This window comes from Danio aesculapii, chromosome 8 (assembly GCF_903798145.1).
Source record: "Danio aesculapii chromosome 8, fDanAes4.1, whole genome shotgun sequence".
Lineage (NCBI taxonomy): Eukaryota > Metazoa > Chordata > Actinopteri > Cypriniformes > Danionidae > Danio > Danio aesculapii.
The window spans coordinates 30,024,297-30,045,620 of record NC_079442.1 but is presented as its reverse complement, the minus strand read 5'-3'; the positions used below and the strand labels follow the sequence as shown (position 1 = coordinate 30,045,620).

The window sequence follows — 21,324 nt, the reverse complement described above, 5'->3', positions numbered from 1 at the left end:
CACCTACAGTCATGTAAGTAGTTAGGACACCTAACACCTAGTTAGGACTCTTTTATGGTTTTCCATATTTTCCACCCTGTCAGTACCAAGATAGACCAAGTACCAAGATAGAAAAGTCATGGGTGACACCCTTTGATTCAGATGCCTGTAGATCTACTTTAAGCAGTAATTTTTTAACGTAAACATTTTCTGTATGATGTTATCAGATATTTCAGTCAGGGCGAGGTCTTTACTTTGACTGGACTAATAAACACATCGATTTATTTCACTTTTTTCAGGTGTTTCTGTTATAGATTTGCTGGTGTGTTTGCAGATCATTGCTTTGGCTAAGCTTTAGCTGTATAATGGGTATCGTGTTAACACACATCTGAAGGCTCCAGACCAACAAACTGCTAAAATCTTCAGCCAATGATAGTTAAAGCATTTGATTAGAAGTGTCTGCTTTTTTTGTTAATACTATATGTTATTGTTATTATGTTCTAGATTTTAAAAGATCAGATAATTAATATAATATATAATAAAATGTCCTGATATGGAAAAATTAGAATTTCAACATTTTTACATACGAGCTTTACATATAGCGCTGCAAGACTTAGTGAACATTGCTAACTACATTAGTGTGGTGCAAATTGAGTGTTGTCTGCTATCAGGCCACTTAATAAACAGCAGTGTATTTATGAATTGCTTTGTTTGTTAAATCTGCCATAACACATTACAATGATATAGTGCTTGAGGGATAATGGGGGAAATATTTGTATTAGAGTGGAATTGTGTGTGTGTGTGTGTGTGTGTGTGTGTGCGTGTGTGTGCATGTGTTTGTGTGTGTGTGTGTGTGTGTGTGTGTGTGTGTGTGTGTGTGCGTGAGAGAAAAGAAGTGTTTCAGTGAAGCATGCGATTCAGATCAGCCTGCTGCAAATCTGATAACAGGTCACCTCTTAAAGTCCCATCTCCATCCTGTGAGCCCAGCAAAAGGTATGGACCTACAAATTGTAGAGAGGCTTTTTCTCAGCGGGAGGTGAGGGATTTAGAAGAGGGTTACGGGGCAGGGGTGCTGTGTATGAATCTTTGTGCATGAAGGTCAAGGAAAGATGAAGTGTAATCCTTCCGTTCCTTTCCTCTCCTCTCATCTCCTCTTTTCAGTCCTGCGACCCCCCCCCCCCCATTATCCCTCCCCCTCCTCTCTCACCATCCTTCCACTACAAGTTCACCATACTCTTCCATTAAATCCACATTACAGTTTTCCCTCTCCCTTCACTCTTTCCTCATTCCTAACCCTCCCTCTCATTCAGCTACTCGTTTCTTTTTCTCCCCTCCTCTCTCTCTCTCTCTCTGACAGGGTGTGACGGACGCTTTCAGCTCCTCGTACGGGTGCTGCTCTTCCCTGAGCTCCATCTGACTCCCTGCACCCACATTACCCACACACAACTGATCATTAACTGTCATCTGCATTAGTCTGTCACTATAAAGCTTTGGCCTCAATTGTGCTCCCTTAAAAATAATTTGTGTGTGCATCTGATGTGCCGCTCCTGCAGGGTGGTAGTCAAGCAGCATATCTGACATTGTTGTGCACACTGCTAAACTCAACATAAATCTGAACTGACCCAATTCGTTTTCCTATGGCATATTTTCAGAGCATATTATTCCAAAAATGTCTTAATCTTTGAACTTTGTTTGCAATGAGTTTCTTTTCTGCTGACATCACTTGACAGGGTTTCTTCAGGCTTCATCAAGTTAAATTTAAAACTTTTTAAGACCATTAAGAATGAAATTTTAGACTTATGCAGGGTTAAAGACTAAGGATTTTTATAATGGCCCGGTATTGTAAAATGTTTTTCAGAGGAATCAGAGGATTAAGGAGTTTAATTTGGGGGATTTGTTGTAAAAATGTCATAACAGCTGGTATGAATTGTGTTTCTTTGCAATAAAAACTTAAATATAAAAAATTTGATTTTATTGAGATGTATTGTTGGTCACTGAATGGATGTTGGCTCGATTGAGTAGGTTTACTTTGACAAAGCAAAATTAAGACCTGTTTAAATTGATTTAACCTACAACACAATACTTCAGTAAATTTAAGACTTTTTAAGGCCAAAAAGTTTGTTTTTGAAATTTAAGACTTTTTTAATAATAATTTTTTCAGGGTTTTCACCTTCAACTTATAAAACAGTAGAGAGTATTTGACATGAAAGTGTGGGGAGCAGATTGAGTGAAAAGATCGGCATAGGACCTAGAAGCAGAAATCGAACTTGGGTTGCCGTGAGCACCGGAGTGCTATGTGTCGACACACTAACCACTACACCATTGGCGCCAACAAATTTAAGACTTTTTAAGACCCAGCAGACACCCTGCTTGACAAGCTATTGTACATTAAGCTACAATATTTATGAATTATTTATAAAATACTTGCATTTGTTATTACACCTTTGTGTTATGTAGGGAACGTTTTATAATACAAACAATTGCAATCACATTTTACAACTCACAGAGTATGAAATTTTAACAAATATGACACATTTGCGGATTGACAAATCACAATGGCCAGTATTACAACTAGTGGTTTAAAAAATATTAAAGTATAGTATTGAACAAGATTCTTTATAATCAAAACTATTACTTAAAGTAATAGAATTAATAATAATAATAATGATAATAATAATAATTGACTTATTATTATTACAAGATATTTATTAATGTTTTTTATATATCTTCATGCCATATTAAAAAGACCCAAAAGAACACTTTTGTCAGAATTTCCTGGTATCATAGACAGAATCGGAAAGACTTTGTTTTATTATCAATAATAACAAAACATAAAGCTTCTTGCAAGTATTATAGGGGATTTGCACTTTATATTATCTTACATATTTTTATTCTCACATCAACTGAAACATCCTTAAAAAATTGATTTTGTAATTTATTAACCAATAATATTGATTAATTATATTAACCTATTTTATTAATATATAATTATATTAACCAATATTGATTAGGGCTGCACAATATATCTGTCACAATTACCAGTGATCTAGTCTATACAGATCGCTGGAGAACTACAAATCTGAACTACAAATCCTGTCATGCACCACATACTCGCACCTATTGCAGTTCTTCTTTGATTACACACACAGCTGGGAGCTGCTCAAAGACTGATTACATGGACTATACTGTATATACAGTATAACTTTGTCATCCAGCATCCTCAAGTTACAATATCGTTTCAGCATCGATATCACAACATGCACATCTGCAATAGTCACATCGCAAGATATACAATGTTGAGTCTGAATTATAGCTGACCAGTAGCTACAAAATTGTATTTAAATATTTATTAATTTTCCGTGACTTAATACTGTTAAAACTCCACAAAACCGTCAAATAGAGCCATTGAAACTATCTTGTGAAACTGTATTAATTTCGCAATTTTCAATCACAGAAAAATAAAATTTCGAAATTTCAGATTCGCCCTAATATCGATTATTTGAAAAAATTAACATATGACAAATACATTTTGCAAGTGGCACAGTATTTGAACCAGAAAGACCAGTATCAAATATTGGCACAGTGGCACAGCGCTGTTGCCTCACAGCAAGGTCGATGGCATTTCTGTGTGGAGTTTGCATGTTTTCCCCGTGTTCGTATAGATTTCCTCAGGGTGCTCCGGTTTCCCCCACAAGTCCAAACCTATGCGCTATAGGTGAATTGCAAAAGCTAAAATTGTGTGTAGTGTATGTGTGTGAATGAATGTGTATGGGTGTTTCCCAGTGATGGGTTGCAGCTGGAAGGGCATCCGCTGCGTAAAACATATGCTGGATAAGTTGGCAGTTCATCTGGCAACCCCAGATTAATAAAAAGACTAAGACTAAAAGAAATTGAAAGAATGAGTGAAGTTTTATAAAATTTTAAATGTTTGATTATTCTTAAGTCTAATTCAAAATTGCTATTACATTCATATTATATTAATTGCTATAGCTAACTAAAGTTTCTTTTTTTTTCGCCCAGTATGTCCAAAAAGTTAGGTTTCATCCAAGAATTTCCTTGAGATGCATGACTAAAATCAAGATTGAAGGGCACTGTCACAGCCAATAGCCTTGTGGGCTGCATTTTGACACATAGCGTGGATGCGCTGACAAAGTTTGAGTTCTGGCTCGTGGTCCTTTCTGATCCCACACCCACTAAGCATCCGATGTGTCCTCTCTGCACTATAGTGAAAAACATCCCAAAAAATGAAAGAATTAGTCAGTATTGAACAATGGCTAGTTTGAAAACCTCAAACTTAAGCAACGGCATAGCACAAAAAAATGAAACACTTGTTTGCATGTGGGTATAAACGTGTTGTGTTCATGCTCGGAGGTGTCTGTTGGGTCACATGACCCTGGTGTCATGGTGTAATTGCGCGGTGGGGAGGGGGGGTTCAGACAGTGAGACAACCGGACAGGATCACAACGCTAATGAGAGACTGCAGCAGTTAATTACAAAGGAGAGAGAGAGAGAGAACGAGAGAGAGAGAGACAGTGCCACAGAGGGTAGGGAGGGTGAATATGAGGAGGGGGAGATGGAGTGAGACACTCTTTTGTCCCAAAGCTGCATCCTCCCAGAATAGAGATGGAGAGAGCTTTCGTTCGCTCGCACATACATGATCCGCTCAGGGAGGCAGCGTGTAGCAGGACTGTGTCTGTGTGTGGTTATCTGTGTAGGTGTGCGAGTGTGTGTTTGCAGGATCTCTCTCTCTCTCTCTCTCTCTCTGGTAGGGGGGAGGCCCTGGAGCCAGTTAAAAATGGTGTTAATTTCTTCTCCTATGGGAGAGGAGAATGGTCTCTCCATGGCAACAGAGAGAAGGAGCCGAGGGGAGGAACACCAGAGCAGCACCATCCGCGACCCTCTCTCCTCACACACACACACACACCAGAACATGCGTAACACACAAAAACAAACATACACACACTGGCAATGTACATAATCATATACATGCACCCGAACTTCACGTGTCCATTCCTTGAACATTCCTATAGATTCAGACTACTTCTACTTCTGTCAAACCCAAAATCTCAGAAAGACAATGGCATGAAGGATGGGAAGAAGAGAGAGGATAGTGGATCAGATCACCTACTTCTGAATCAAACATCCATTTCAAGTAGGAGGCTTCTCACTTCTAAGAGACAGACTGAAGTGGGTCAATCAGGCGGTGTGTGTGCGTGTGGATGTGTGTAGCACAATCAGAACAGTTCTTAGTAAATTGAGAGACCAATGTGGTAATTATTTTTGTCCTCTGCAATTATTGTTAGCAGCTTAACAACTTAAACTTTTACTTAGATCCAATAAAGATGCAACAATTGTTAGTATAAAATGTGCAGTTGGACTTTATTAAGCAATGTTTAACTTGCATACACAATGATTGAAATGGTTTGGGCCAAACAGTTTTCTTTTGAAAGATATTGACACTTTTAGGAATGTAACGTTAGCAATAAACGTCCCGGTATACTTAAAAGAACTTAAGAGCTGCTAGTTATAAGTATATTTTCATTTCAAACTAAATATTCAAACGAAAAAGTTTGTTTTGAATACTATACAGCCGTGGTCCCCAACCACCAGGTACCAGTCCGCAGACCAATTGGTACCGGGCTGCACAAGAAATCATTAATTAAGCCTAAGTCTTATTTATTATCTAAATCGGAACTTTTGTTCTGAAAAATGACCTCTCGCTTACTTCTCGGTCATCTGAGCTAGCAAAATGAGTAAGAACCAGACGTCTTTGGAAAGTTTCTTTGTGAAGGGGAAAAGCCCAGTGAAGGACACAACTGCCATGGAATGGATCCGCAACTCATTTGTGAACAAATCAGGTGAATCCAGCATGTCTGTGCAAGAAGACTGCCAATGAAGAGGGCCATTTAGGGACCATTCATATATCACGTCTTTTCCACGTGCAAGTTCATTTTGTGCAATGTAGGCGCGCAGACACGCTTGCGCCTTCCAGGGCACTTCAAGCGCACCGCAAGCGCACCGCGAGTCACGTGAAAAGAACTAACCGATCAGCTTCATACTTGGTATGGAGTAAACACATTTCAGGAGACCAATTATCTCAGACTAACACTGAACACCCAAACACTGCAGTGCTTTTTCATTTTCTTTATAAATAAAACTTGTATCAGAGTAGCAGCAACATTTTGTCAGCTTGTCATCCTCTAAGAAAATGGATAATGGTCGCCTAGTTATCTACGTACACCCACACCAGGGTGAAATTGTAAAGTTGATCAGTCTTTGGTGATAAAAAGTTTGGGGACCATTGCTATACAGGACTTCAAAACAGTTTGCCAAATTGGCCAATCTGGAAAAATTTACTTCTGGTAAACACATCTGAACTGCCATTAGTTTTTAGACATTCAAACAGTTCGTAAATCAATATGGAAACCATTGGAGCATAGCAAAAACAGTTCCTCCAAATGTGAACTAGAATTAGGAAAATCATTGATATGGGAAAATCCACATAATACATTTAAATGAACCTGAATTTTGATTTGTAATTATGGTCATACATAATATCATAAGGGTATACACAATTGTCACAATATTGCTTTAATGATGTCACTATGATGAGGTGATTTCCTAAATGTCGTTTTTATAATTAATATAATGTAATGTTACATTTATTTTATAATAGATTGGGAAGTGCACGGCACATATTTACATGTTCATCTAAACCAAGGGTGCCCAAACTTTTTCTTATGAAGAGCTAAAAACCAAACTTGATTGAGGGCTGTGGGCCGAAAATAAATATATCAAGCTGTATTACAAGTTGCCATGGATAATTTCCTCATTCATTTAAAAAATAAAGAGAAAACATTACTTTAATCATATTAACTAATGCATTATATGTTTTCATTTTATTTTATAATGAACCTAATATAATGAAAACATAAGAATTCCATTTATAACACAATAGAGTTTAATGCTGAATACACTAGTCAAGCTGCACCTGCCTCTGATTTGCCCATTGAGGACTTCTGAATTGTGGTCTATCTGATGAGCAACAGTATATTCATTTTAAAAATAAAATCATATTCATTTACAACATTTAATTGAAATATAACTCGTGTGTCTTTTGTAGCTATCAATAAAACTATCAAACGGAAGGTTATGCTAAATTAGAAATGACTTTATTAAAGGCATTAACCCCAACCCTCCCCAAAAATCTCCCTCTCTTCTCAGATGGGATGACGGGCCAAATCAAAGGTTACCATGGGCCAATTTTGGCCCGCGGGCCCTAGTTTGGACCTCTTTGATTTAAGCAAAGAACAAAAAACTTCTATGAGTAATGAATGATAGCAAGGACTTAAAGATATAGTTTTTATCATGCTAAATTTAAAAGAAAAAAAGCAGAGCTTCAAAAATATGTTGAAGCTGCACGTCAGAATTATATAATAAAAACCATCGCAAATCAGAATGATTTCTTATGGATTGGACTAATAACTGCTCAGTGATCAATTTTGCCATCATAGGCATAAATGCTTATACATCTTATTATACATATATTCAATCAGAGTTAGTTTAACTAGAATTATTCAAAAAGAGTTTAAATGATAATATTTCACAACATTACAGTTTTTATCCTTGGTGAGGTTTATAGTTTTCTTTACAGAACTGATTTAAGAAGTTTGGAGTCAGTACTAATGAAGTACACAAGTCACAGAGAGTCTTTGTGATGGGGAGATTGTGGCTGTCTTGTTACATGTTGCATGTGGACAGCAGCACAGGGCGCTCTGTGGGCTTTTCATGTTGTAACCTGCTATTGCAAATGCATCATGCAAAACTGTTAGCATTCATGCAAATGACTGGTAGATAAAAGGCCACTGTTGAAGCAGAGAGTGTCTCTGGGTTTGGAGGGGTGGGGAGGGGAGCTGAGGGAAGGTCTGTTTAGATCCCTTTTTCTCCAAGGCTCTCTCCAGATACGCTCGCTAATTAATCACTTATCATAATGAGATTTTTGCCTGATTTTTTTCCTCAGTGATATGCTAATAATGGAGTCGAAATGCAGTTGGCTACAGTTTAAGTCCTTCTCTTCTTCACGCGTTTAAGTGTGGATATGTGCACTGTTGTCAGTAGTCATCTGGGTGGATGTGTGTATATTTTTGAGCTCAGTCGCCAAGAGAAGCAACTCCTCCAGGACAGAGGACAGTGTCTCCTGATCCCCGCAGGCCGGACAACAGCGTCTCTTGAGAGTTTAGCTGAACAGATCAGCCTTCTGCTGACCCGGAGCTTTGAGCAAGAGAGGGTACACAGTAACAAACACGCAAACACGCACACACATTTACATTATGATGAAAATCGCTGACCCCAATGTTGCTTTGGAAAAGGTGTCAGTTCTCCGATCCAAAGAATCATTTTAAAAAAGGGTTTGCAAGCACACTTGCAGGTTGTTACTGTTAGTTTTTTGTTTTGTATGTCCTCTGTCTTCCTTTTTAGAATCAGAATGATCTTTATTCGCCAAGGAATTTTTTGTGCTTTACAGGAGCTCAGAGAATATACACATGTTAACACAAGAGAACAGAAAATACATTTAAATAAGTCAAAAAATAAGACGAACTAGAATTAGTTTTAGGGATATCTACTAGCTAGTGTACTCCAAAACAGTGACAAAATTCGCATTTTGGAAATATAAAACTGAAATAAACATAAAAAGCGTGCAGTTTGTTACCTCCACCTAACTGGATCATTGATTTTTTTTTTCATGTCACCTCATATTTCAGTTTCTCATCAAATCTTGACCAATCAAATGCTCTCTAGTATCTGACATGTCCCGCCCCCTTCGAGATGCTTCTCATTTCCTTGAGCTCAACCACTCTCAAAACATTACTGGCTGCTTTTTTTAAGGGGAGGGGTTACTCTATGTTCCTCTACTATATGTGTATATTTTTCAGTTTAGATTACGTCAAACAAAGACAAAAAAATGCACATTTCAAAGCACTTCATGAGATCTTTAACATATTTGTATTTACAAATAAGCTACTTTTAGGTTATAGAAACCATAAACACAATAATAATACTGTATTGTTTATTACTGCTGTGCTAGCTGTTTAAGTTTGAGATCGTCTGAGGAAAAAAAATTATGCCTAAATGTTTTAGTGCATAAAGAGATCTGTAGCGTCTGTCTGAAGGCTGATTTATACTTCTGTGTCAAGCAATTGCCGTTGCATGCCTTTCACGTAGCTGTGCATTTATACTTCAGCTGCTGATTGTGTTGCTCTACAATAACTCTTCCGAAACGCTAGCTGGCAGTAGGTTATGTTATGTTCCTCTGTATCGAGTTTCTTCGCGGGTGTTTTGTTTTTTCCGAACGCTACCATGACCTAAAACTCTCTCATTCAGAGATAAGAACTGGCGGACGTGTAAACACAAAACATCTGGGGCCTCATGTACGAAGACTTGCGTTGAATTCATACTAAAACATTGCGTACTCACAAAGCTGTAAATGTGCGTACGCAGTAAAAAAATCAGATGTATGAAACACTGCGTACGCGAAATCCCACGCATATTCTCTTTGTACATCCGAATTAACGTGAAACTGAGCGCACGTGCACGAGCGCAAAACCCTCTCCCTGCCTCCTCCCCCTAATAAATATGGTAATGACTCCACTTTGGCAAAACCAAACGAAAAAGCAATGGCAAAAGCAAGCAAAAGAGAAACTTCACAGAATGTGAATTGGAGGTGCTCCTATCAGAGGTAGACCGGAGAAAAACTGTGTTATTTGCAAGTTTGTCCTCAATGTGCGTGCAAATTTCACTTTAATGTTTGGTTGGTCAACTGCATGGTATGGAAACCTTATATACCTGCTAGACATGCCGATGATCCCGTCTCATACAGCTGGTATTGCACGGCTCAAAGATACTTTGTAGTGTGCAATTTAACATAATTACCTCTAGGAGTCGCCAATGGAAATATAACAAACACACACGAGAAATGCACGTACGCCAGACACGAAGTTGGCGTGGACCAACGCACATTCATTTCAGCGTTGATACATGAGGTCCCTGGAGCTTAGTCGACACGTGAACACTCGCTCTATCGGGCTGACAGCTCTCAGCACCACCTACACTCAGCAGTGTAGGCGGTGCTGAGAGCCGCGAGCCCAATGGAGCGAAAGTTTACAAGTGTTGAATCCCTTGAAGGAGCTCCAGATGTTTTGTATTTACCGAATGATTTAAGTTGTTGCACTTCCGCCGGTTCTTGTCACTGAATGAGCGAGTTTTATCTACTTGTGCATTTAAGGTAGCGTCCAGAAAAACAAAACCCTTACGCAGAAACTCGATACAGAGGAAAATAACATAACCTACTTCCAGCTCGCATTTCGGAAGTGTTATAGCAAAGCAACACAAACAGCACGCAGAAGTATAAATGAACAGCTACGTGCAAGGCAGGCACCATGGGTATATATATATAAAAAGCAGCCTTATGCGACCGCACGAAGACTTCGCCAGACCATATACATGCGCTTGACGCAGGAGTATAAATCAGCCTTGAGGGAAGAAGTGTTCTGTAGTTCTTTTATATTTTCTTAAAATATATATTTTGCATAAATAACTGCTTGGCCATTGCATTACTCAGCACCTCTGCTAGCAAAATCATTCACAATATATTTAATTTTTTACTAGTCTGAAAAAAAATTGTTCATCTGACAGGGAAATTTCTAACCGATGAGTCACATTAGGTTACAGGAATGATGTAAGAAGCCTTCGATTTTCTGAAACACCTGTGCGCTTCTCTTGCACCTCTATCATCCCTCAGTAGAATACTGGCAGGAGTGAGTCTCGTATGCTTGACCAGGAGATATCCCCCCGCTTACAGACTCAGAATATGCTCTCGCTATAGGCCTATACTGCAGAACACTGACTAAACCTTCGCTCTGCCACACACACATACACAGCTATGAGGATATTTCTGTTTCGGTTGGCATAGCAACAGAAAGCAATCATTTCCCTCACTTAAAATCTTGCAGCATCCTTTCTTCTCCTTTGCCCCCTTAATAAGGGAAATCTTTAAAAAGTCTCCCTCTCGCTGGACTCTTCATCAGTTTCTGAATATCAACAGGGACATAGATGAAGGGGGAAAACAAGTGTGCGAGTGTTGGTAGAGCAGCGTTGATGCTTATTTGGTGCAAATGCAGAAGGCTGTAAGATGTGTTATAAAGAATCTCTGACAATAAGAACAGTCTACTGTGAGAGAATTTTAAAATGACTGATTGGTCATTATTGGAGTTTCCTCATTAGATGTGGCTCTATCAAAATATGTTAGGGTAATATATTTACAGCTATTAATCTCAAATCTCAATCTTATTTGTGTATTTTGTTATTTAGTTTTTAGCAGTCTATTACTGCAAAATTTATACTTCATTTTTAATAATTTCTGGAAAACAAACGTAATGGAAATTAGTGAATATACAACACACAAAAATAAATGACTAGCTAAAATAAAAAATAAATAAATAAATTAAAAAATATATATATACATACATACATACATACATACATACATACATACATACATACATACATACATACATACATACATACATACATATACACTACCAGGGTTTTTTTTGGGGGTCGGGTTTTTTTCACATTTTTTAAGGAAATTTTTCTGTTCATCAAGGCAGCATTTATTAAATGCAAAAAAATGGTTAAATACCAATTTATTAAATATTTATTTATAACTTATTGTATGTATTTTCAAATTAAATTATGAGTCTAGTCATTATTGCTTTCAATACTAATAATAACAACATTAATATTAATAATAACAATAATAATTCATATTAGAGTGATTTCTTTTGTTTTAAAATAATTTTTTCAGGGTTTTCACCTTTAATGGACAGGACAGTAGAAAGTATTGACAGGATATTGTCGGGAGCATATAGAGAGGAAGGATCGGCATAGGCAGGAATTGAACTCAGGTCGCCGTGAGCACTGCAGTGCCATGTGTCGACGCACTAACCACTACAACATTGGCACCAACATTAGAGTGATTTCTGAAGGATCATGTGACTCTGAAGACTAGAGTTGTGAAGCTGAAATTTCATTATTAAAATCACTGGAATAAATTATTAAAATTAAATTATAAACTACTTCTGAACCGTTATTTTATAGTGCAATAACATTTCACAATTTTTACTGTATTTTTGATTAGATAAATGCAGCCTTGGTAATCAGGATAAGCTTATTTTAAAACATTTAAAAATCCTACTGAACCCAACTTTTGACCGGTAGTGTGTGTGTGTGTGTGTATATATATATATATATATATATGTACATATGTACATATGTGAACATAAGAAATTACATTTAAAAAAATTATATCCATTTGGTCTCTTTATTCATCTGGGGTGGCCACAGCTGAATGAACCGCCAACTTATCCAGTATACGTTTTACACAGCGGATACCCTTCCAGCTGCAACTTATCAATGGAAAACATCCATACACACTCATTCACACACATACACTACGGCCAATTTAGCTTACCCAATTCACCTATACCATATGTCTTTGGACTTGTGGGGGAAAACGGAGCACCCAGAGATAACCCACACAAACACAGGGAGAACTTGCAAACTCCACACAGAAATGCCAACTGACCCAGACGGGGCTTGAACCAGCGACCTTCTTGCTGTGAGGCATTTGTTCTACCCACTGCGCCACCAAGCTGCCCTTGTAAAATATTATTTAAATTTAAAGCGTTTTCTTTTTCAAATAGGCCTAATCATTGTTTTTAAAGCTCAACTTTCAGAAGTCTCTTCAGAAATTATGCTAACATGCTGAATTGGCATTATTATCAATTCAATTCAGTTTAAGTTAATAATATTCCATCCAAAGCAGCTTCACAAAAGGTACACATTACATTACAAAATCAGATTTTATGTCAGCAATTACGTATTAATTCTTTTTTTTTAATCATTTAAACTTTTTTTTTACATTTTAAACAGCTAAATAAGTGCATGTGTATAGATTATATACATCATATATAAATAATGTTCTATTTTTTTTTCCAAAAGTGCTCTAAAACTGTTGGCAGGGCAAATAAAAATCTGCATGACTGACCTGATCTGGCCAAACAACAAAACTCTGATATGAACTGATATGGCCCAAAAGCCAAATTCTGAGCACCTGTGAACTTGTGGTCACAGCTACATGTGACGTTGCGTGTCTGATTGTATACAAGTGTGTTTTTTCTCCCAGTGTTTGCCACAGGACATAACAGGTGATAAATGAAGCTACTCCCCTTCACTAGAAAGACACCAACAAAGAGAAAGAGCAGAAAGAGATCAAGAGAGAGGGAGAGAGAGAATATTAAAGTGATACAGAGAAAGACTTTGACAGACAGAGAGCAGAGCGGGCCTGTGATGCCCTGCAGCTGAATTGAGCACCACTCTCATGAAACAAAGTCTACACTGGGCCTGTGACACAACAGATACATATTTAATAGCTTTATGAATGATATGTGTGCTGTGAGCCCAGTCAGCGCTGACAGAATAGAATGGGATGTTCGACTTAGATACTATTAGCAGATCTATTTCTTTCTCTTTCGTGAAAGTACAACTCTCTTCAGTCTCTACGGGATTTCACAAGACATTTTTTCTGATTCAGCCTAAAATTACTGCTTTTGCGGCAGCTTTTTTCACAAATTGCTGTAATTTTGCAGCATTTATTATATATTTATGTTGTTTTGCTGAGATAATTATACATAGCCAATAATATTGTAAAATCTGTATGACTTTTTGACCTCAACTAACATTAGGCTCTCATTTATATAGGGAACACTGAGAGAAACAAAGAAACACCATAAGGATACTGTATCATTATTAATAAACGAAGGGTGCCAAAAGATCAAATATTTGCTAATCATTAGCATTAGAAAAAATATTCTAATATATATTTAATCAAATATGATGTACAGTTGAGGTCAAAATTATTCGCCCTCCTGTAGACTTCTTTTCTTTTTAAATATTTGTTTAACATAGCAGGGAAATTTTCACAGTATTTCCTATAATTATTTTTCTACTGGATAAAGTCTTATTTGGGGTTTTTTGGCTAGAATAAAATGCAGTTTTTAATTTTTTTTTACTATTTTATTGTAAACATTATTAGCCCCCTTTAAGCTACATATATTTTTTCGCATTATCCACAGAACAAACGTCATTATACAATGACTTGCCTAAATACTCTCACTTGCCTAATTAACATATCCGAGTTAAGCCTTCAAATTGCACTTGAGCTGAATACTAGTATCTTAAAAATATCTACTACAATATTATGTACTGCCATCACGGCAAAGATAAAAGAAATCAGTTATTATAACTTAAATATTAAAACTATTGTGTTATAAAAATGTGTTGAAAAAAATCATTGTAGGCTCTTGCATTGTATTTTGCCCACAATTAAAACTACAGCTTTGATCATAAAAGCACTTAAATATAATCTTACTAGAAGTTACTGAGAGATTTAGAGCAACAAATTATTATTTATGTGAATTATACAACAGTCTGCTCCACTATTGCTAAAAATATTATTGATTATTGATCTGTGGCCATATGAATAACAAAGTACACCAAATTGCTATTTTTGCCCAGTTTGAGTCACTAAAGAAAACTTTAGTTTTTTAGAAAAAGCATGATATATTAAGTAATCTCATTTTTTCTTGCATGTTAGTCCAAATAGAAATGTTTTATGTTTGTAGTGGTACACTAACTGGAAGTAATAGATGAATTACCTAGAAGTTTAGTGATTGGTTCAAAGCATACATTGTGTACTTCAACTCAACTTTTGATAAAAATGTGTTGTGATAAATGCCTAATTCCCATTCTACCCCTTAGCCCTTACCCCTACCTCTCGTTGTGTGTGTTCACGTGAAGGGGAAGGTATGTCGCAATTTTTATCAGTTTGAAGGAGTAGGGCTAAAAAAACCACACTCGCTACCAAGGGGTACATTATTTACAGTAGGGCTAAAAAAAACACTCGAAACCAAGGGGTACACCATTTACAAAGGCAAAATGGCTGCACGCGGAAGTCAAGAAATGCACTGTATTTAATGTCATTATTTTTACTTTTTACAATAAACAAGCTTGTTTTAATACATTCATAATGGCACTTGTGTTTTACCATCATGCTTTTAAAAAAATTATAAAAACTGCTAAATTTCGCTATAACTATTGTATAGTAGTCCCACAACATAATTTCACATCTGACACTTGATGACACTGGAATACCCTATCAGAAAAGACTAGTGGCTGGGAATGACCTTTTTACAGTGTCTGGAATAATGTTTTTTTCGTGTGTTTATATAAATGAATATGGCCGTGGTGTAAATACACAGGACAGTTATAAGCTTATTGCTGTCATTGATCTCATACAGTATGAAGTGAGAGCTCGCAATGACTTATGATGACGTGTGCAGGTGTTGTAGTGGAGTCCCATTTTTAGGGGTAAAATCTGAAGCCCTTCCCCTTCATACTCTATTTCAAAGGCCAAGGAGAAGGGGTAGGGGTAAAAAAATAGAATTGGGATTGGGCTCTACTCAAAAAAAATGCATCTAAGGCAGCCCAAAATCTACAACAACGTAGAACAATTGTGACATGATTTCGCATAAAATTCTGACTAAGACTGCAGAATCGCAAAATCCTAGAGGGATTTTCTCTTCAACAGCACAGGATAAACAACCGCTTGTTCAGGTCCCCCTCCTTCCTAAAGTTGGCACATGCATGGAGTAGCTGCATCAGACAGGCCCTCTGCCACTCTTCTGCATCCTACACTGCACTAGGGCTTCAAGCCACAGCACGGCTCCATGCTGCCCAGGGGGAGGTGAAAGGGAAGACACTGCTCACAATTGGGGTGGGGTAAAAGAGAAAAACGGAGAGGAGAATGTTCAGATGGGAGCCGGCAGAGAGCAGCCTGGGTGAAGTCAATTTTCGTGTTTATTGCTGATGATAAAGAGAGAGTGACTGATAAGCGACAGCATTCACTGTCTGTCTCTTGACACAAAAATAGAAGCAGGAAATAAAGGTAGACACAGAAATTAAACATTTTTAAAAAGCGTGCCCAAATCCAATTTAATGAACGCACCAGATCTGTTGTGTTTTAACAAGCGAAGTTGTACACGATATAAACAATTAGCTACATGTATGGTACTAAAGGGAAGCACAGAGATATTGTGCCACACTTTGTCTGTATCCTATTACTGTAAAAAGGTCCCCGGTTGCCTCTGTTCCTCTTATTATTCTGCTCTGTTTTGTTTGTTCTTCTTTCTTTGTTTGTTGTCTAATTTGCGTACATAGAGCAGGTTGGGAAGGATCCCCTACTGTTCCAGTCTTTAATGAGATAATAATGCTGATGTGAACATCTCGCTTGCTTAGTGCATACAAGTGTGGATGGTTGCGCTTACTTGTTCTTGGCCACTTTGTCGCATGCTGACTGGTCAACAGCAGGGTGGGCATGAGAGAAAGTACTTCAGTTTATTGGCCTATATGAAAAAGCTTCCATGCTTCATATTTTGACTACTGCAAATTTTGAGCCTATAATTAGGTGCAAGTTAATAAATTTACTCAAACATTTCTTTTTAATTTACAACACATACATAAAAGTCAGAAATGTTAGCCATCCTGTTAAATTTTAATTCTTTAATATTTTTCCCCCAAGTTGTGTTAAACGGAGAAATTTTTTAAACACATTTCTAAACATAATAGTTTTAATAACTAATTTGTGCTAACTGATTTCTTTCGTCTTGGTCATGATGACAGTACATAATATTTTAGATATTATTCAAAATGCTAGTTTTCAACTTAAAGGCTTAACTAGTTTAACTAGGCATCCCATTCAAAACAATTACAATATATAATTATATATATATATATATATATATATACATACATACACACATATATATATATACACACACATTTGAAGTTTGAGTTTTTTTATTTTCTTTTTTAAATATTTTCCAAATGATGTTTAACAGAGCAAGGAAATTTTCACAGTATGTCTGATAATATTTTTTTCTTCTGGAGATTTTTCTGCTGGAATAAAAGCAGTTTTTAATTTTTTTTTTAAAACATTTTAAGGTCAAAATTATTAGCCCCTTTAAGCTATTTTTTTCTATAGTCTACAGAACAAAACATCGTTATACAATAACTTGCCTAATTACCCTAACCTGCCTAGTTAACCTAATTAACCTAGTTAAGCCTTTAAAGGTCACTTTAAGCTGATTAGAAGTGTCTTGAAAAATATCTAGTAAATTATTATTTACTGTCATCATGGCAAAGATTAAATTAATCAGTTATTAGAAATGAGTTAAAACTATTGTGTTTAGAAATGTGCTGAAAAAATCTTCTCTCCATTTAATAGAAATTGGGGGAAAAAATTAAACAGGGGGGGCTAATAATTCAGGAAGGCTAACAATTTTGACTTCAACTGTATGTGTGTGTATATATATATATATATATATATATATATATATATATATATATATATATATATATATATATATATAGCTTAAGGGGGCCAATAATATTGACCTTAAAAAGTTTTTTAAAAATAGCTTTTTTACAGCCAACATAAATCAAATATATAAAATACTAAAAAAAGATGACCAATGATGTGTTGGGCAGAAATATCTTTTCAGGCATAATTTTTTTTTGTCATCATGAGCCAAACACAAGATGTTCCATTTTGGTGTCTTCGTTACAGTAAATTTATAAAAGTGAATTTATAAACATATTAAGCATATTATTTGCAAATGTTAATGTTTTAAATAATTTGAGTGTTTTAATATTTTTAAATGATGTGTGTGTAGTGGTCTACCAAAATAACTTTAACCAAGTTTATATGTTATAGAAAAATATTAAATACAAATTTAAAAAGGAGGAAGAGACAACCAAAAAAATTGAACAATTTTGTTGAAATTTTGTGGGTTGTAATTTATTTTTGCAGTATTTTGCTTGAATTTAATGGTATTATCTTTCAATTTCTAAATATGTTTGCTGAATAAAATATTATTTTAATAAATATATCTGTTTAGGTGAAATGCACCAAAATACATTGCCTATATTTACTGAGAAATGGATAAAAATATTCATTTTCAAAATGGGGTGTACATAATTATGCTGAACACTAATATATATATATATATATATATATATATATATATATATATATATATATATATATATATATATATGGGCATACATCAGATAACCTCTTCCATATGACAGAACTGGTCATCTGTGTGACTGACAGATCATTTGTGAGATGTAGTGTATGTGTCATGCAGTGAAGGGAGGCTGTATTAGGATGCACAGAGGCTCCACAGAGGGACAGAATGACTGATGAAGGGTAAAACAAACACGGCATTAGGGAGCTGTTAAATAATGATAGTGAATGCCAGTGTATACAGACCTCAGATCAGCCACATGTCCTCAGAGAAAGAGAGAAAAGGTGGTGGGTGGAGAGATGTGCGTGTATGTTGGGGGGAGGGCCGTACATCTCAACAAGTAATTCAGATGTGTAATCATGAACTTCACTTTCACATCTGACTTTGCACATTCATTCCATTACAGGGGCAATTTATGGGTGGAGGATCTGTAATTGCCACAGGCTCACTGGACGTCCTTTGGGTAGTTAAACCCACACGTCTGTGTGAAGGGTTAACAGTGGCGGGAGACATTACTTTGTTCAGAGTTCTGCCTCATTTCTTCTTAACACAGTCTTATAAATTAAAAGCAAGCTGCGAGCTGCCTGTTAGGAGCTGTCAAATGCTTGCATATAGCAATTATCTGCTAACGAGGATTAATTGACACTAATGCTTTGGTTATTTTCAAAAAAAAAAAGAAAGAAGAAGAATGTTTATTTTGTAGAAAGTGATCAAAAGACTTTGTGGCTCCTGTTGACATGATTACTTGTGTTCTGAAACAACTGGGACTTTATGTGAATACTGAAACAAGTCATTAAAGTGCTCATTACAAAATAGTTCTGTCACTAATTTGAATGCTTATTTTTCTCAGGCTGAGGTGTGCCAGTCTCTGGGGATTTAGTCCCTCCTGGGTGGCAGACAAAGGTCTGTTGGTGGGACCCCTTGAGGGCAATTCTCAAAATGGTGTCTGTTCATGACACTCTGAACGGCATAATGCACCAGTGGTAGTCGAGGACCTCCTAGTGTTCAAGAAAACAGTCTGGGATGTAAATCACTCCCTTTTGTAGGCTGTTGTAAATGTGGTCATTTTTTATAATCTCATATCATAAAAACATCAATCCCTTCTGCAATCATCATCACAATTATTGCAGTCCAATAAAGTGTTATTAAAACTATTATTGGCCAAACCGGATGTTTAATTAAGCTTCGTGACCAAATGTATTTTATTTATTGAACAAATTATAAAGCAACATATTCAGAATACAAATTTTGTCCATTTCCAGGCCCTAGGGCTGATTTTAAATGAACCCCGGCTGTCTTTCTAATGATGGATTCTGTCATAGTCCTGGGATGTGTGAAAAAAACGCGAGCATTGTAGAGCAGAACAGGTAGGTTACCAGAGCAACGGGTGCCAACCGTCCGCTCCGCCCTCATCCGGTACAGAACAATGCAAGTGCTTTTCTTCTCCAGTGTACAGAGCACGATCGTGAAACAGTTGCCCATTTCGGAGTGCACCTGTTCAAAGTGCGCCGATTGTTGTTTAACACTGCTCTGGATGACACATTGATCAGGATGCGCGCGAGTGTCATGAGATGCCCACAAGAGGAGGATGTTGCGCGAGACTCTCAAGTGGCCCAAGAGAGCAGCTGAAGTCCCGCAGACTTCATACTCATTTATTTACATCATGTTTTAAGGTATATAGTAGCATTAACCCCACAGGAAAACTCTCCGCGCCCCGACGTTCCCAACAATTGGGGAGCTCACCGTACGCGCGCGCCCGGGCGCTCGCCCGCCTCCAATCGTCCAGCGACACATAACGTTAAAGCAAAGTGAATAAAATCACACTGCCCCGACCAACGTTCTCACGATTTGCTCAGATGGAAAGAAACGGGCCACGCTGTGATTTTCTGTGACATCCCGATCCCGTCAGCAGGACAACGTCATGCCAATTCGTCAGATACCATTACTACACCGCCGTTACTGCTAAGAGGGACCGGCGTTGCTATGGCAGCCAGCTCTCGGAGTAAGACTGTTCTGCCCGGTTGGGGTGAGGGATGAATATGCTCGGTCAACCCGAGGTGTAAGATTGAAAAGTTGCGCACAGCAATGTGGGTTGCGCGTAGGTGGAATCAAACGAGCGCTGTCCCGAAGCATATTGACAGAGGGCTACAGAAGCACATTGAGAGTTAAAGTCTCACAATCATAGACACACAAACACAATTCACTCACACACAGTCAACTGGAAAAAGCACTTTACCGTAGACTTGACAGGGACGTACAGGACGGGCTTCCCCGATGACTCTTTCTTGTTGTGCTCGCCCAAGATGTTGCTGCCGACCTGAAAGCCTTTGGACTTCACCCAGAATTTGAATTTGGCGTTGATGTGGCTGTTGTCGACATAGACACCGTCCGACTCCTCGTTCTGCAGCAAGGTCTGCATGATTTTGTTATATTTTCGGCGCGTGACGGTCTTTGTTTTACCCGAGTCTCCGTAAGTCCGGAGGCACCAGTCCTGAAATTCGCTGAACATCTCCGCTTCCAGCACGACGGGACTTCGGCTCCTTTTCGTTAAATCTGCGCATGGTTTCTTAGTTGCCATTCCTTCCTCTTTGTGCGCCCTACGCGGAACGATCAAATGCAACTACAAAGCCTGAAAATGATAGTAGACTCCCCCTCCTCTCCCTGTCCCGCTACGAGGATGATCGCTTTGACACGGGTGCTGGGGGTCCACCTCTGCTCAACAAGGCGAAAAAAGTCGTATTATATGTGCCTGGTTCGGGCAGCCGCACACCTGTTTGCAGAGACGCCTCGCCTACTGTCCCAAACCGCAACGGCAAATGTCACTTGCACACATCATCCGCTGAGGAACTGAGAGAGGGGGCCGTCCTACCAAGCGGGTATCTCCCACCTGTGCGTAAACGGCTCGAGGACCAGCGCAAGTGGGAAAAACCCCAAGGGTCGTTACCGTAAATGTAAAAAAAGACCCACAAACCGGATAAAAAGAGCTCAGCGTAACAGACTTTAACGGCCCACTTTTTCAAACGACCGGCGCGAGACTGCGCGTTCTATCACGGGATGTGGCACAAGCCTGTTGATGTCACACGGACGCGAGAGTGTTTAGCGAAAGCGACGAGTTGAATTATTTTGAAATTCAGGCATC

The 21,324-nt window shown here is 37.7% G+C and overlaps 1 protein-coding gene across 1 annotated transcript in view; it reads right to left on the bottom strand.

The window, feature by feature from the left end:
• Nucleotides 1–20,954, bottom strand: part of nol4la (nucleolar protein 4-like a) — an 86,871-nt gene extending 65,917 nt beyond the window's left edge. The window contains exon 1 of the mRNA XM_056463669.1: nucleotides 20,422–20,954. Within this exon, the coding sequence (XP_056319644.1) occupies nucleotides 20,422–20,763 (342 nt within the window). The 5' untranslated portion in view covers nucleotides 20,764–20,954. The remainder of the gene's footprint in view (nucleotides 1–20,421) is intronic.
• Between the last annotated feature and the right edge of the window lie 370 nt (nucleotides 20,955–21,324).